This window comes from Microcaecilia unicolor, chromosome 1 (genome assembly GCF_901765095.1).
Source record: "Microcaecilia unicolor chromosome 1, aMicUni1.1, whole genome shotgun sequence".
Classification (NCBI taxonomy): Eukaryota; Metazoa; Chordata; class Amphibia; order Gymnophiona; family Siphonopidae; genus Microcaecilia; species Microcaecilia unicolor.
Window position 1 is genome coordinate 511,263,522 of NC_044031.1, and position 13,944 is coordinate 511,277,465.

The window sequence follows — 13,944 nt, forward strand, 5'->3', positions numbered from 1 at the left end:
CTTAGAGATGGGTGCCCCCATTCGATTATGCCCCTCCAGGTGTCTTTAAATATGAGTGTTGTGGAATGGGTAGACGTGAGTCGCTTGTTTATTCTTTTCAAAAATATTAGGACTAGGGGGCATGCAATGAAGCTACTAAGTAGTAAATTTAAAACAAATTGAAGAAAATATTTCTTCACTCAACGTGTAATTAAACTCTGGAATTCGTTGTCAGAGTATGTAGTAAAAGCACTTCGCTTATCTGGGTTTTAAAAAAAGTTTGGATATCTTCCTAAAAGAAGAGTTCATAAGCCATTATTAAAATGGACTTGGGGAAAATCCACTGCTTATTTTTAGGATTGTATTAGATTGTAAGCTCTTTGAGCAGGGACTGTCTTTCTTCTATGTTTGTGCAGCGCTGCGTACGCCTTGTAGTGCTATAGAAATGCTAAATAGTAGTAGTAGTAGTAGGATACTTTCAAATTGATAAGGCACTACTCTACAAATAATATTATACGTACAAAACAAAAGTGGTAGTGATCTAACTAGGAGTAAATCTAAATCATATCTGTTTATTGGTTATCAGAGGAAAGTTTCATATGGTTATCATGGCAATTTTCACTTCACCTTTCAGGTGAACCTCTGCTCTTGCCAGTTTTAATCATAGACTGAACCCCCAACCTTCCTAGATGTGTTCGGCAGAACTAAACAGTTTATAACTTAATATTTCATAATTTTTAATTCTCACTCGTTAATTATAGAACTGTATCTTTACTTATAATTCTCATGTCTGCCCTACACATTCTTTTACTGTTAACACTGATGGCTAACACAGTGGTAGTGAAACGTGCCGATAAGGGTGGAGCTGTTGTGGTCCTGGACAGAGCACAATACATTAGTGAAGTAGAATCCCAATTAGCAGATGTTTCTGCGTACCAAGAACTACAGGGTGATCCTACGGTTGATTTATAAAAAACAATTAAGGATGTCACACAAGCTGGCCTACAACATGGGTTCCTGATGGGGAAAGAACATCAGTACCTCAACAGCAAAACACCTATAATCCTGGTTTTATATACACTACCGAAAATACATAAGGATCCGATCAATCCCCCAGGGAAATCGATCATGTCCTCTAGAGGGTCTCTTCTAGAATCTCTTTCGGTGTATGTAGATTCATTTTTGTAGTAGATTAGTGAAGCAACATTTCCCTTGATTTAATCCTTGTTGATTTAAAATCCAGGTACCCAAACAGGCTTATTTTCGAAAGAGAAGGGCGCCCATCTTTTGACACAAATTGGGAGACGGGCATCCTTCTCTCAGGGTCGCCCAAAGCGGCATAATCAAAAGCTGATTTTGGGCGTCCCCAACTGCTTCCCGTCGCAGGGACGACCAAAGTTCTAGGGGGTGTGTCGGAGGCATAGCGAAGGCGGGACTGGGGCGTGCCTAACAGATGGGTGTCCTCGAGCGATAATGGAAAAAAGAAGGGCGTCCCTGACAAGCACTTGACTGACTTTACTTGGTCCATTTTTTCTTATGACCAAAACTCAAAAAGGTGCCCGAACTGACCAGATGACCACCGGAGGGAATCGAGGATGACCACCCCTGACTCCCTGAGTGGTCACTAACCACCTCCCACCCCGAAAAAAAACAACTTTAAAAACTTTTTTTGCCAGCTTGAAATGTCATACTCAGGTCCATCACAGCAGTATGTAGGTACCTGGGGGGAGGTATGTGTGTGTCAGCGGAGGCATAGCGACTGCATGGACATCCTTCTTTCAAACAGTTTGGACGTCCTGAACTGCCCCCCACCCAGGGATGGCCAAATTTCAAGGGAGTGGAGTGGCATGAAAGAGTGGCCTACTGGTTAGAGCACTGGTCTTGTAATCCAGAGGTGGCTGGTTCAAATCCCACTGCTGCTACTTGTAATCCAAATAAATAAATAAAGGGGGTGTTGGAGGCATAGCAAAGGCATGGACATCCTTCTCAGAGAAACATCTACATTTTGGACGTCCTGTCCTCAACTGCCCATCGCAGGGGTGAAGGCACCTAAAACTTGGACATCCTTCACCCATACTGAAAAAAAAAAGACATCCCTGACGAGCACTTGTACGTTTTCACCTGGACTTGTGTTTTTCTTAAGGTTGTAGATGGCTATTATACATGTAGCTTGTCTGCACGTATGAAGCCGTCTTTGGTATGTGCAGAGCAGCCACGCATAACGCTTGGCTGCTCTGCACTGGCTTCCCCTCATTAGGAAGGAAATCGTGTGCAAATGAGTTAACAGCAAGCAGCTCATTTGCATGCGATTTCCTTCATGCATATCCGTTCCTTTTCGAATCGCTAAGGGATCGGTAAGGGAAGTGCTTTTTCTGTTCAGTTGGTGTCCTGGCATGTCAGGGGGACCAGTGCACTACGAATGCTGGCTCCTCCCACGACCAAATGAGTTGGAGTTGATCGTTTTTGAGATGGGCGTCCTCGGTTTCCATTATCACCGAAAACTGGGGACAACCATCTCTAAGGTTGACCATCTCAACATTTATGTCGACCATCTCTAAGGTCGACCTAAATGCTGAGATTTGGGCGTCCCCGACCGTGTTATCGAAATGAACGATGGACGCCCATCTTTGTTTTGATAATACGGGTTTCCCTGCCCCTTCGCGGGGACATCCTGCAAGAACACCCTCAGGAAAACTTGGGCGCCCTGTTCGATTATGCCCCTCAAAGTGTTTCTAATCCTGAAGGGGCAGGAGTGATTCTCACATCCTTACTTAGCCTCTAACAGTATGTTTAGGGTTACCATATGGCTCAAGAAAAAGTAGGACACATTGATCCAGTCCGGGTTTTGCTTTCATTGAAAGCAATGGAAGTAATACCCAGACTGGCTCAATCTGTCCTCCTTTTTCTGGAGCCATATGGTAACCTTAAGTACGTTAGAATGTACTGTTAGGGGTTCAGGTGCTGTTGGTGTAGCACTGAGTGTGAATTTTGTTTGCCCCTTCAGAATTAGATACTTTGAGGTAAATCTGGGATCAGGGCTAGGGAGACATGGACTTTTTAAAAAAAGGAAGGGGTTTCCCAGGGGAGGTCATTGTTTATGGAAGAAGGTTACTATTCCCACCCCCGTGTCTTTAACTTGAGCCCCAGGTTGAGGTCACTATCTCACCAGAGATTTGAGGCTCCTCGTGGAGGGCTTCTGTGTGGGTTTGGAGGCTCCTTTAATGTTCTTCTATACCATGTAAAGAGTTTTTATTTTTGTTATGCTCTTCAGTTTGGCACAGCCAGGAATGTGTAATGTTTCTGGCTGTATTAATACAAGAAATATTTCCCAAGAAATGTAATTACGGAACACAGATTAGCCAGGAGCTCATCTGCATCCTGTAGCTAAATAATGAAAATATAACCACAAATTCACAACATTCTTCAGATATTCGTCAGCCTCCTAGTTTCCTAAAAATAAATGGATTTGTAGGAATATTGTGACTGTATCTATGCAAATGTGAACATTTGTTTGATCTTGTTGAAAGTGCATGTTTCTTCCTGCATCAGCTAAACTTTGATGCTGTGTTTGTTAAATATACATAACCATGATGTTGTATACTTGACGGACTCAGATTCCTCCATGTGTGGCTTTACCAGAAAATCATCTCTGTGGTTTTCTTGTTACCATGCTGTCTGTACACCAGGGTAAAATATAAGCAGGCTAACACCACCTGGTTATTTTTTTCTTTAGTTACAGATAAGCACCACTTCAAGCCAGAACAGATGCTGTACAGATTTCGTTACGATGATGGAACATACTATCCAAGAAGTGAAATGCTGGATGTGATTTCCAAGGTATGGCATTACTGTTCATCACTCATATTCAAATCCTCTGCCTCATAGAAACTCCTCTTGCCCTTTTCCCCCCTGTATAGCAGAATTATAAGTCAGGGTGTTTGTGAGATTAAGGATTCAGTTGCAGTTTTACATTCCATATATGTGTGAGAATATCTCTCCCTCCAATCCCCTTCCACACTACATGAAATTCATTCAGAAATGTATTCCTTATACCCATTTTACTGCAGGGTTGTTTGTGATTTTTTTTCAAGTTTGATCCCTAGTGTTACCACAACACTACTACTAAGTGGTCAGAGCCGCCATTTTGAACCTGGGAGGTAACAGGGCAGGGTAATTACTGCCCCACCACTATACTACCATGAAAACCCTGGTTTGGATTGGATTGGATTTATTGATTTAATATACTGCTGTATACTGACTTGTCTGAGTGGTTTACAACAAAAAAGGTGAACGTGTAACATACATCATATAAATTTTAGCAAAACCGTATAAAATTTTAAAAAATACCATGCAAGATGCTAATAATTTTGTGACTACATCATCAAGCAATCAAGTAGGTACTACTTGGCCATTTTGGGATTGAAGGAAATGTACTTAACTGGATCAAAGGCTTTCTAACCACGAGAACTTATCAAGTAATATCAAACTCAAACATATCACCACCGTGGAAAGCAGTCTGCGGAGTACCTCAAAGATCACCATTATCACCAGTACTCTTCAACATGATGATGATTCCACTGACACAGTCCTTATCCATTCGAGGCCTTAACCTGTTCAGTTACACAGATGATGTTACAATCTACATCCCATTCAGACATGACTTGACAGAAATAATCAATAAAATCAATGATGGCCTGAACATCATGGACTCCTGGGCAAACTCATTCCAACTGAAACTGAACACTGAAAAAACACATTGCCTCATCCTATCCTCCCAACACAACAAGTACAAACCCACAACCATAAATACCCCAGGACACACCCTCCCTACCTCAGATAGCTTGAAAATACTCAGCGTCACACTCGACCGCAACCTTACTCTTGAGAGCCAGGTAAACTCTGTAATAAAGAAAATGTTCTATTCAATGTGGAAGCTCAATCGACTAAAACCTTTCTTCCCAAGAGAAACCTTTTGAAACCTAATACAATCAATGGTCCGAAGTCATGCAGACTATTGCAACGAAATCTATGTGGGATGCAAAGAACAACTCACAAAAAAACGCCAGACCGCCCAAAATACAGCAGCCAGATTGATATTCAGCAAAGCACAATTCGAAAGTGGAAAACCCCTTCGAGAAAAGCTGCACTGGCTCCCAATCGTCTTCAAAATCTGCACTTTAGTCCATAAAATTATATATGGCTTAGTCCCAGGATACATGATAGACCTTATAGATCTACCAATAAGAAACAGAGCCGGATCGTCAAGATCATACCTAAACCTACACTACCCAAATTGCAAAGGACTGAAATACAAAACAACTCACGCATCCGGCTTCTCCTGCATAAGCGTACAACTATGGAATGGCCTCCCAAAAGCAGTGAAAACAATCCATGACCACCTGAACTTCAGGAAATCACTAAAAACCAACCTCTTCAAAAAGGCCTATCCCACATAAACCTCTTCAGCCAGGAACATAACATGACTAATGATCGTACCGGATATCACACAATCTTCATCCCTTCCGATCCTCCATATATCCCTCATTCGATCTCTATACAATCTGTATTTGTTATCAACCGACTGGGCAAACGCCTTTGACGGTATTATGTAAGCCACATTGAGCCTGCAAATAGGTGGGAAAATGTGGGGTACAAATGCAACAAATAAAATCAATCTCATTTTAACAACCTGGGCAGAGAAAATCCTCTCTAACTCAACTGCGGTCTTACAATAGGAATCTCTCTCTATCTCTCTCTGTCTTTCATTCTTCTGCTTGTTTTGTTCTCCTGTTGCAATGATTTTTTTTTTTTACTTCTGTCCCCTCATTCCCTCTAGAATAGTGGAAAAAGCAGGATGAACTGTCAAACTAAAACAATGTCAGCAGCTTTAGTCACTTCTTCCTTGGCCATAGACTGATGTATCATAAAACACACCCAAACAACTACTCCTGTCACATCCAGTACCCCAGAAAGCTCCCTGTCATTGTGGCAAAGGGAAGGTGAACTTCCTGCTTCCTTCCTCTGTTACTGCAGATTTGGGGATAGAATAAAATCAAGAAGAAAATATGGCAAACATCTTAGTCTAGGCTAGAGGAGGGCTCCAGACTAGGGAATTTTAAGACAGTGTGAATTATTTAATCGCTGGACTCCACTGCAAGACAAAAGGATTGAGAATGAGGATGAAAAGAAACGAAACATATAGATAGCAGGCCAGTCTTTTTACAATTAAATTATTTTTTTTCTTAATAGAAATTTAATGAAAGATTTTAAGAAAAATATACTAAAATAATTTTATTCACATGGGTTTTATAAACATTATTCGCATATAAAACTTTTTTACATACAGAAACAGCTTTTATAAAATTGTGCAACTCTATACCTGTGTGAAAAGTATACATGCTAACAAGAACAAGGGTACATTTAAGATTTTTGTGCAATGTGCATAGTTAGTCCTAGGGGCATAACTTGGATGGAGGAAGGTACTACTACTACTTAACATTTCTAGAACGCTACTAGGGTTACGCAGCGCGGTACAAATTGACAAAGGACGGTCCCTGCTCAAAGGAGCCTACAATCTAAAGGACGAAATGTCAAGTTGGGGCAGTCTAGATTTCCTGAGTAGAGGTGTAGTGGTTAGGTGCCGACGGCGACATTGAAGAGATGGGCTTTGAGCAATGATTTGAAGATGGGCAGGGAGGGGGCCTGGCGTATGGGCTTAGGGAGTTTGTTCCACGCATGGGGTGAGGCGAGGCAGAAAGGGCGGAGCCTGGAGTTGGCGGTGGTGGAGAAGGGTACTGAAAGGAGGGATTTGTCTTGAGAGCGGAGGTTACGGGTAGGAGCATAAGGGGAGATGAGGGTAGAGAGGTAAGGAGGGGCTGCAGATCGAGTGCATTTGAAGGTTAGAAGGAGAACCTTGAACTGTATGCGGTACCTGATCAGAAGCCAGTGAAGTGACTTGAGGAGAGGGGTGATATGAGTATATCGGTCCAGGCGGAAGATAAGATGTGCAGCAGACTTCTGAACGGACTGGAGGGGGGATAGATGGCTAAGTGGGAGACCAGTGAGGAATAGGTTGCAGTAGTCAAGGTGAGAGGTAATGAGAGAGTGGATGAGAGTTCGGGTGGTGTGCTCAGAGAGGAAAGGGCGAATTTTGCTAAAGGTAAATTACAATGTATGCAGTACCCTGTAAAATACACTTACAAATGCATAGAGTAACCATGCATATGTACCCCTGTCACTGAGCAATATCACTGCTCTGGCCCCATGCCAATAGACACCAGGAATCTCCCCCAGGTAAGTGCCAGGGGCAAAGGGGAGCCTAAGGAGGTCCAAGGGGTGCAGGGAGGGGTGAGTTTAGTGTATGTGAGTGGAGCTTCCATGTGGAGGAGGTACTTATTAGGAGGTATTGGGTCTGGTGGAGTTTCTGGGATTGAAGGTAGAGGGTATGCTATAAGGATCAGAGGAATTGGAAAGGGGGAGGGAGGAAAATGGAGGGGGGGGAGGGAGTTGAGTGGGGGGATTGGGGGATCAAATAGAGGGTAATCAGTAGTGGAGGGCATGGAGGTGATTGGAATGGGGAGGTATTGGAGAGATCAGAGGAATTGGACTGACACATTCCCTTAGCCATAAGTGTTTTATGTGGGTCCTGGTTGAATATTAGCAGGGACCTACAAGTTCCAATGGCAAACTCTTGGCCAGTCATGCCTGGATATTCAATGCCAGTGCCCAGATGTGGCCCAGCATTTTATATCTGGGTCTGATTTAGCTGGTAGTGGTCAGTGCTTTAAAAGATGCTGACACTTACCTGCTGAATGTCGAGGGGGGGGGGGGGGGGGGGGTGTAAGTTTTTAATTTGGGGATTAAAGATTTGTTTTGCTTGGATGTCTCTTGCATTATGCAATCCTGTATCGAAGATTGGCCCTCCAAGGGCTGTAATATCCTCTCACACTGAGGATGTGTTTCCAAAGGTTTCTACCCTGGAGGGAAGGGTTAGGATGGCCATTTTAGTTAGAGATTTGATTATTAGGCATGTAGATAGCTGGGTGACTGTTGGACGTGAGGATTGTTTGGTCATTTGCCTGCCTGGTGTGAAGGTGGTGGACCTCGTAAGTCACCTTGATAATACTTTAGACAGTGCTGGAGAGCAGCTAGTTTTATTTGTCTATGTGAGTACCAACTACATAGGAAAGTGTGGGAGAGTGGTTCTGGAAGCCAAATTTAAGCTCTTAGAAAGTTGAAATCCAGAACCTCCAGGTTCTCTGTACCACATGCAGGACCCAAGAGGCAGGCAGAGTTTGAGTCTCAATGTGTGGATGAAATGATAGTACAGGGAAGATGGATTTAGATTTGTTAGGAAATGGGCAATATTCTGGGGAAGGGAGAGCCTATGCCAGAAAATCTAGCCTCACCTTAACTAGGGGGAAACAAAGCTGCTGGAGGTAACATTAGAAAAGAAGACAGAGAAGCTTTTAACTAGAAACTGGGGGGAAACTGACATTCAAATGACAGATGAAATTTATTATGGACGAGTACAAAATGATGAACACTTGGAAGAATAGTTCAAATTATACATGATGCTAGGCTCCACATTTGGAGCCACCACCCAGGAAAAAGATCTAGGATTCATGTTGGACAGTACACTGAAGTCTTCTTCCCAGTGTGTGGTGGTGGCAAAAAAATACAGAATGTTAGAAATTAATAGGAAAGGAACAGAGAATAAAACTAAGAAGATAGCGGGGATGGGACGACTTCCCTATGAAGAAAGACTAAGGAGGCTAGGGCTATTCAGCTTGGAGAAGAGACGGCTGAGGGGAGACATGATAGAGGTATATAAAATAATGAGTGGAGTGGAACAGGTGGATGTGAAGAGTCTGTTCACGCTTTCCAAAAATACTAGGACTAGGGGGCATGCGATTAAACTACAGTGTAGTAAATTTAAAACAAATCGGAGAAAATGTTTCTTCACCCGACGTGTAATTAAACTCTGGAATTCATTGCCGGAAAATGTGGTGAAGGCGGTTAGCTTAGCAGAGTTTAAAAAGGGGTTGGACGGTTTCCTAAAGGACAAGTCCATAAACCGCTACCAAACGGACTTGGAAAAATCCAAAATCCCAGGAATAACATGTATAGAATGTTTGTACGTTTGGGAAGCTTGCCAGGTGCCCTTGGCCTGGATTGGCCGCTGTCGTGGACAAGATGCTGGGCTTGATGGACCCTTGGTCTTTTCCCAGTATGGCATTACTTATGTACTTATGTACTTATAATGCCTCTGCATCATTCCATGGTGGGACTGCACCCTGATTATTGTGTGCAATTCTGATTACTGCATCTCAAAAAAGACATAGCAAAGTTAGAAAAGATACAGAGAAGGGCAACCAAAATGATCAGGGAGATGGCACTCCTCTTATATGAGGAAAGGCTAGATAGGTTAAAGCTCTTAAGCTTGGAGAAGAGATGACGTAAAGGAGATATGATAGAGGTCTACAAAATCCAGATTGGAGTGCGACGGGTAAACACAAATTTTTGGTTATGTTTTCCTGCATAGTTGACTAAGAGGTTAGTGGTAAATGGAGCTTGCTATGAGGAAATGGCTGTTATCAGTGGTGTACCGCAGGGTTTAGTCCTCAGGCCAGCTCTTTTTTAACATCTTCGTGAGGGCTGTCTGGTAAGGTTTGTCTCTTTGCAGGTGATTCCAAACTCTGTAATAGGGTGGACACCCCGGAGAGTGTGGATGGTATGAAGAAGGATATAGCGAAGCTTGAAGAATGGTCTGATAATTGGCAACTAAGATTTAATGCTAAGAAATGCAGGGTCATACACTTGGAGTACAAGAATCCAAGGGAACAGTACATTATAGGGGGTGAAGTGCTTCTGTGTACGAAAGAAGAGCAGGACTTGGGGGTGATTGTGTCTGATGACCTTAAGGCGGCCAAACAGGTAGAAAAGGCGACGGCCAAAGCCAGAAAGATGCTTGGGTGCATAAGGAGAGGGGTGACGAGCAAGAAAAAAGAGGCGATAGTGCCCTTGTATAAGTCTCTGGTGAGGCCCCATTTAGAGTACTGCGTGTAATTCTGCAGACTGCCCCTACCAAAGGGTTTAAACAGGATGGAGTCAGTCCAGAGGTCTGCTACAAAATTAGTAAGTGGTTTCTGTCATAAAGCATCTAGGGACAGGCTTAGGAACCTCAACATGTATATGCTGGAAGAGAGGCGAGAGAGAAGGGATATGATAGAGATGTTTAAATGCCTCAGTGGCATCCATGTACAGGAGGCGAGCCTTTTTCAAATGAAGGAAAACTCTGGAATGAGGGAGCATACGGTGAAGTTAAGAGGAAATAGACTTAGAAGGAATATAAGTGTTATGATTCTGTTAGAATTCTGCTAGTCAGACAGGGTAATGCTTGGGACTGCTCCTGATTGGCCCGTCAGGGGCTGAGCTGATGTCAGTCTGATCTACTTAAGCTTACCTTTCGCTACAACCCCTGCTTTGGCGTTATTCCTATTCTGCTGAAGCCTTCCCTTCGCTCTGTCTGAGCTATTAGCTCTATGTTTTCGTGGAGTTTGGTTACTCCTTACCTCACTTGCAGTTTTCTGTTGCTTTGTCTCTGTCTGCTGGCTGCTTCCAGCGTGTGCCTAATTAACTCCTTATTCTGCACCTGGGATTCTCTCTGTTTGGCTATGGTGCTGTATGGTGAGTTCCTACCTGGTCCTGTTCCAGTTTGTTTGTTTTAGTTCCCCTTCCTTCCGAGTTACCCTCTGTGCTGTGTTTGTATTCTGTTTGTAAGTCCTGCCCTTGTAGCAGACTCCAGCTCTCTGAGGGGGGTTGTTTGTTTGCTCTTTCCCTGTACTTCTGATTAACCCTTTATCTGCAGTGTTCCCTGCCTCTGGCAGCTGTGTGTTTCAGAGTTTGGTTTAACCCTTTATCTGCAGTGTTCCCTGCCTTTGGCAGTTGTGTGTTTCAGAGTTTGGTTTAACCCTTTATCTGCAGTGTTCCCTGCCTCTGGCAGTTGTGTGTTTCAGAGTTTGGTTTAACCCTTTATCTGCAGTGTTCCCTGCCTCTGGCAGCTGTGCGCTCAGAGCTTGGCTTAACCCTTTGTCTACAGAGTTTCCCTGCTTCTGGCAGCTGTCTGCTTAGTGCAGTCTTCCCTTGTGACCATTCTAGTTCTTCCTTTCCTTTAACTATCATCTGTATTCCCTTTCTGTGCTGGGTGTGTGTGTTAGACTCTGCACTCCATTTTTGCTGACTTTTTCTTTCCCTCTGCTGAGGGTCTCCACCTACAGTATCTTTATTTCGTAGTCCCTCATTTCCTTTGTGTGCCATGGGGTTCTGCTTGACGTGTTTTCTGTGTGGGCTTTCCTTTCTCCCCTCCCTATGCATGAGTCAGTTCCAGTTCAGCTGTGAGGTCCGCCTGCTTGAATTCTGAGTATATGGGTTCTTGATAGGCCGTGAGGCCTGCCTGTATGCCCTATCTTCCCTTTTCTGGAGGTGCAAGTTGGTTGCTGTGTGTGTGTGCAGGACTTGGTAGCTGGGGTAGTGTGTAGTGCCTGTTCGGCCAAACCTCGGCCTAACATCTATACTAGGCCTCGGCCTGGGCTCAAGGGCTCACAACCTGAGCAACACTAAGAAAATACTCTTTCTCCGAAAGGGTGGTGGATGCGTAGAATGGCCTCCTGGTGGTGGGTGTGGAGACAAGGACTGTCTCAAAATTTAAGAAAGCTTGGGACAGGCATGTGGGATCCCTTAGGAAAAGACGAGTTAGTGTTTACTGAGGATGGGCAGACCGGATAGGCTATGTTTCTCTGTTTCTAAAAGTAGAAAGACTGGGGGACATGCCATGAAGTTACATAATTGTTCATGTAATTCTTTTTTTTCTTTATTTTTGGCTATATATTACAATAGTACAATACTTATACAGTACAACGGTGACAGAAAAGTCCAAGAAAAATAGAAGAAAACATGAATATACCTTAAGGAAAGTATTACTTTTCCGTCCAACTAAAGTCCAACCAGGGGGAACTCAAGTCCAATTCATATAATAAATTGAAAAAAAGAAACTAAAAGAAAGACAGCTGTGAAACTCACCAAAAGTTCATGACATTAACTTTCGAGAGTTAACTCACTGTCATCTTGGGAGAAGAAATTCTTCCCCTAACCCTAATACACTCTCAGTGGAAATAAAGGAAGACGTATGCTGGATCAAAAAATACATACATTTGTAATGCAGTTGCAAGAAAAGGTTTAAGAAAAACAATGCCCCCATTTGCTGAATACCTGGCTGTAATAAGAAATTAAGGTATCCTTTCCTTTTAAGTCTCTTTAGAAACATCAGGAAAAAATCTTAACTCTAAGATTCAGCAACATTTTATCATGATCCTTTAAAAATCTATGAAGAAGCCACTCTTTGGGGCCCTTTTACTAAATGGCAGTAAAAGGTGTCCTGAGATGACGTCGGTGCTTGGGATTGCCGCACGCTGAGGCCACCTTTTACTACCTCAGGTAAAAGTATTGTTTTTAAAAAAGGGGCAGTAAATGGCCATGCGGTGATTAAAAAATTGCTGCATACCCTTTTACTGCTGGGGCACCCTAGGGGGCACTGCAGTGGACTTCATAAAATGCTCCCAGGTACACAGCTCCCTGAGTCAGCCCCTCTTCAACTTTGTTTCATGTCCTCTAGTTCTACTGCCTTCCTGTCTCCGGAAAAGGTTTGTTTGCGGATTAATACCTTTCAAATATTTGAACGTCTGTATCATATCACCCCTGTTTCTCCTTTCCTCCAGGGTGTACATGTTCAGGACAATAAATCTGTCCTTGTACGTCTTGTAACACAAATCCTATACCATTTTTGTAGCTTTTCTTTGCATCACTTCAAGTCTTTTTACATCCTTAGCAAGATACAAAACTGAACACAGTACTCCAGGTGGGGCCTCACCAACAACTTGTACAGGGGCATCAACACCTCCTTTCTTCTGCTGGTTACACCTCTCTCTATACAGCCTAGCATCCTTCTGGCTATGGCCACCGCCTTGTCACACTGTTTTGTCGCCTTCAGATTCTCAGATACTATCACCCCAAGATCTCTCTCCCTGCCTGTGCATATCAGACTCTCACTGCCTAATACATGTCTCCCGTGGATTCCTACACCCTAAATGCATTACTTTGCACTTCTTTGCATTGAATTTTAATTGCCAAATATTAGACTATTCTTCTAGCTTCTAGAGATCCTTTTTCATGTTTTCCACTCCCTCTGGGGTGTCCACTCTGTTACAAATCTTGGTATCATGTGCAAAAAGGCAAACTTTACCTTCTAACCCTTTGGCAATGTCACTCACAAATATATTGAACAGAGTCAGCCCCAGCACTGATCCTTGAGGCACTCCACTGCTCACCTTTCCCTACTCTGAGTGAATTCCATTAACCACCACCCTCTGGTGTCTGTCTGTCAACCAGTTCCTAATCCAGTTCACCACTTTAGGGTCCTATCTTCAGCCTGTCAAGTTTATTCAAGACCTTCCTATGAAGAACCATGCAACTAAAGCAAAAGTAACCATTAACATGCTGTATGAGCCAATTCAGAATCTGAAGTTTCCAACAGAGCAGATACCTTAAAAGCTTCCTCAGCTTGCGGTTATTCCAAATGGTTGCAATCCACCACTTGCCTTCTTGAAAGTACGAGTTATATAAAATAATTTAACAACTAGTAGAATAGAATCAGGGGAGATTTTCAAAACTTTTATCAAATATCTCTTAAACATATTCCTAGGAGATACTGTTGGTAGTTTAGGAAAATTAACCAAGTGAAGATTGCAACTTCTGGCATGATTATCTGAGTTCTCCACTTTAGAATGTAAGAAAGGATTATCCTTAATCGGAACAGACTCCAAGGTTTGAACGCTTCCTAAAGATTCTTCCATCTTTTCCACTCTGTCAGTAAGTTGTTAAATATCTGGCACATTTTTTTTTCACCTT

General features: G+C 43.0%; 1 protein-coding gene across 1 annotated transcript in view; it reads left to right on the plus strand.

Annotated features, from left to right (window-relative positions):
* The window catches only part of PREX2 (phosphatidylinositol-3,4,5-trisphosphate dependent Rac exchange factor 2), a 523,586-nt gene that overhangs the window by 234,557 nt on the left and 275,085 nt on the right, over positions 1 to 13,944 (plus strand). The window contains 1 exon segment of the mRNA XM_030215317.1: positions 3,713 to 3,816. Within this exon segment, the coding sequence (XP_030071177.1) occupies positions 3,713 to 3,816 (104 nt within the window).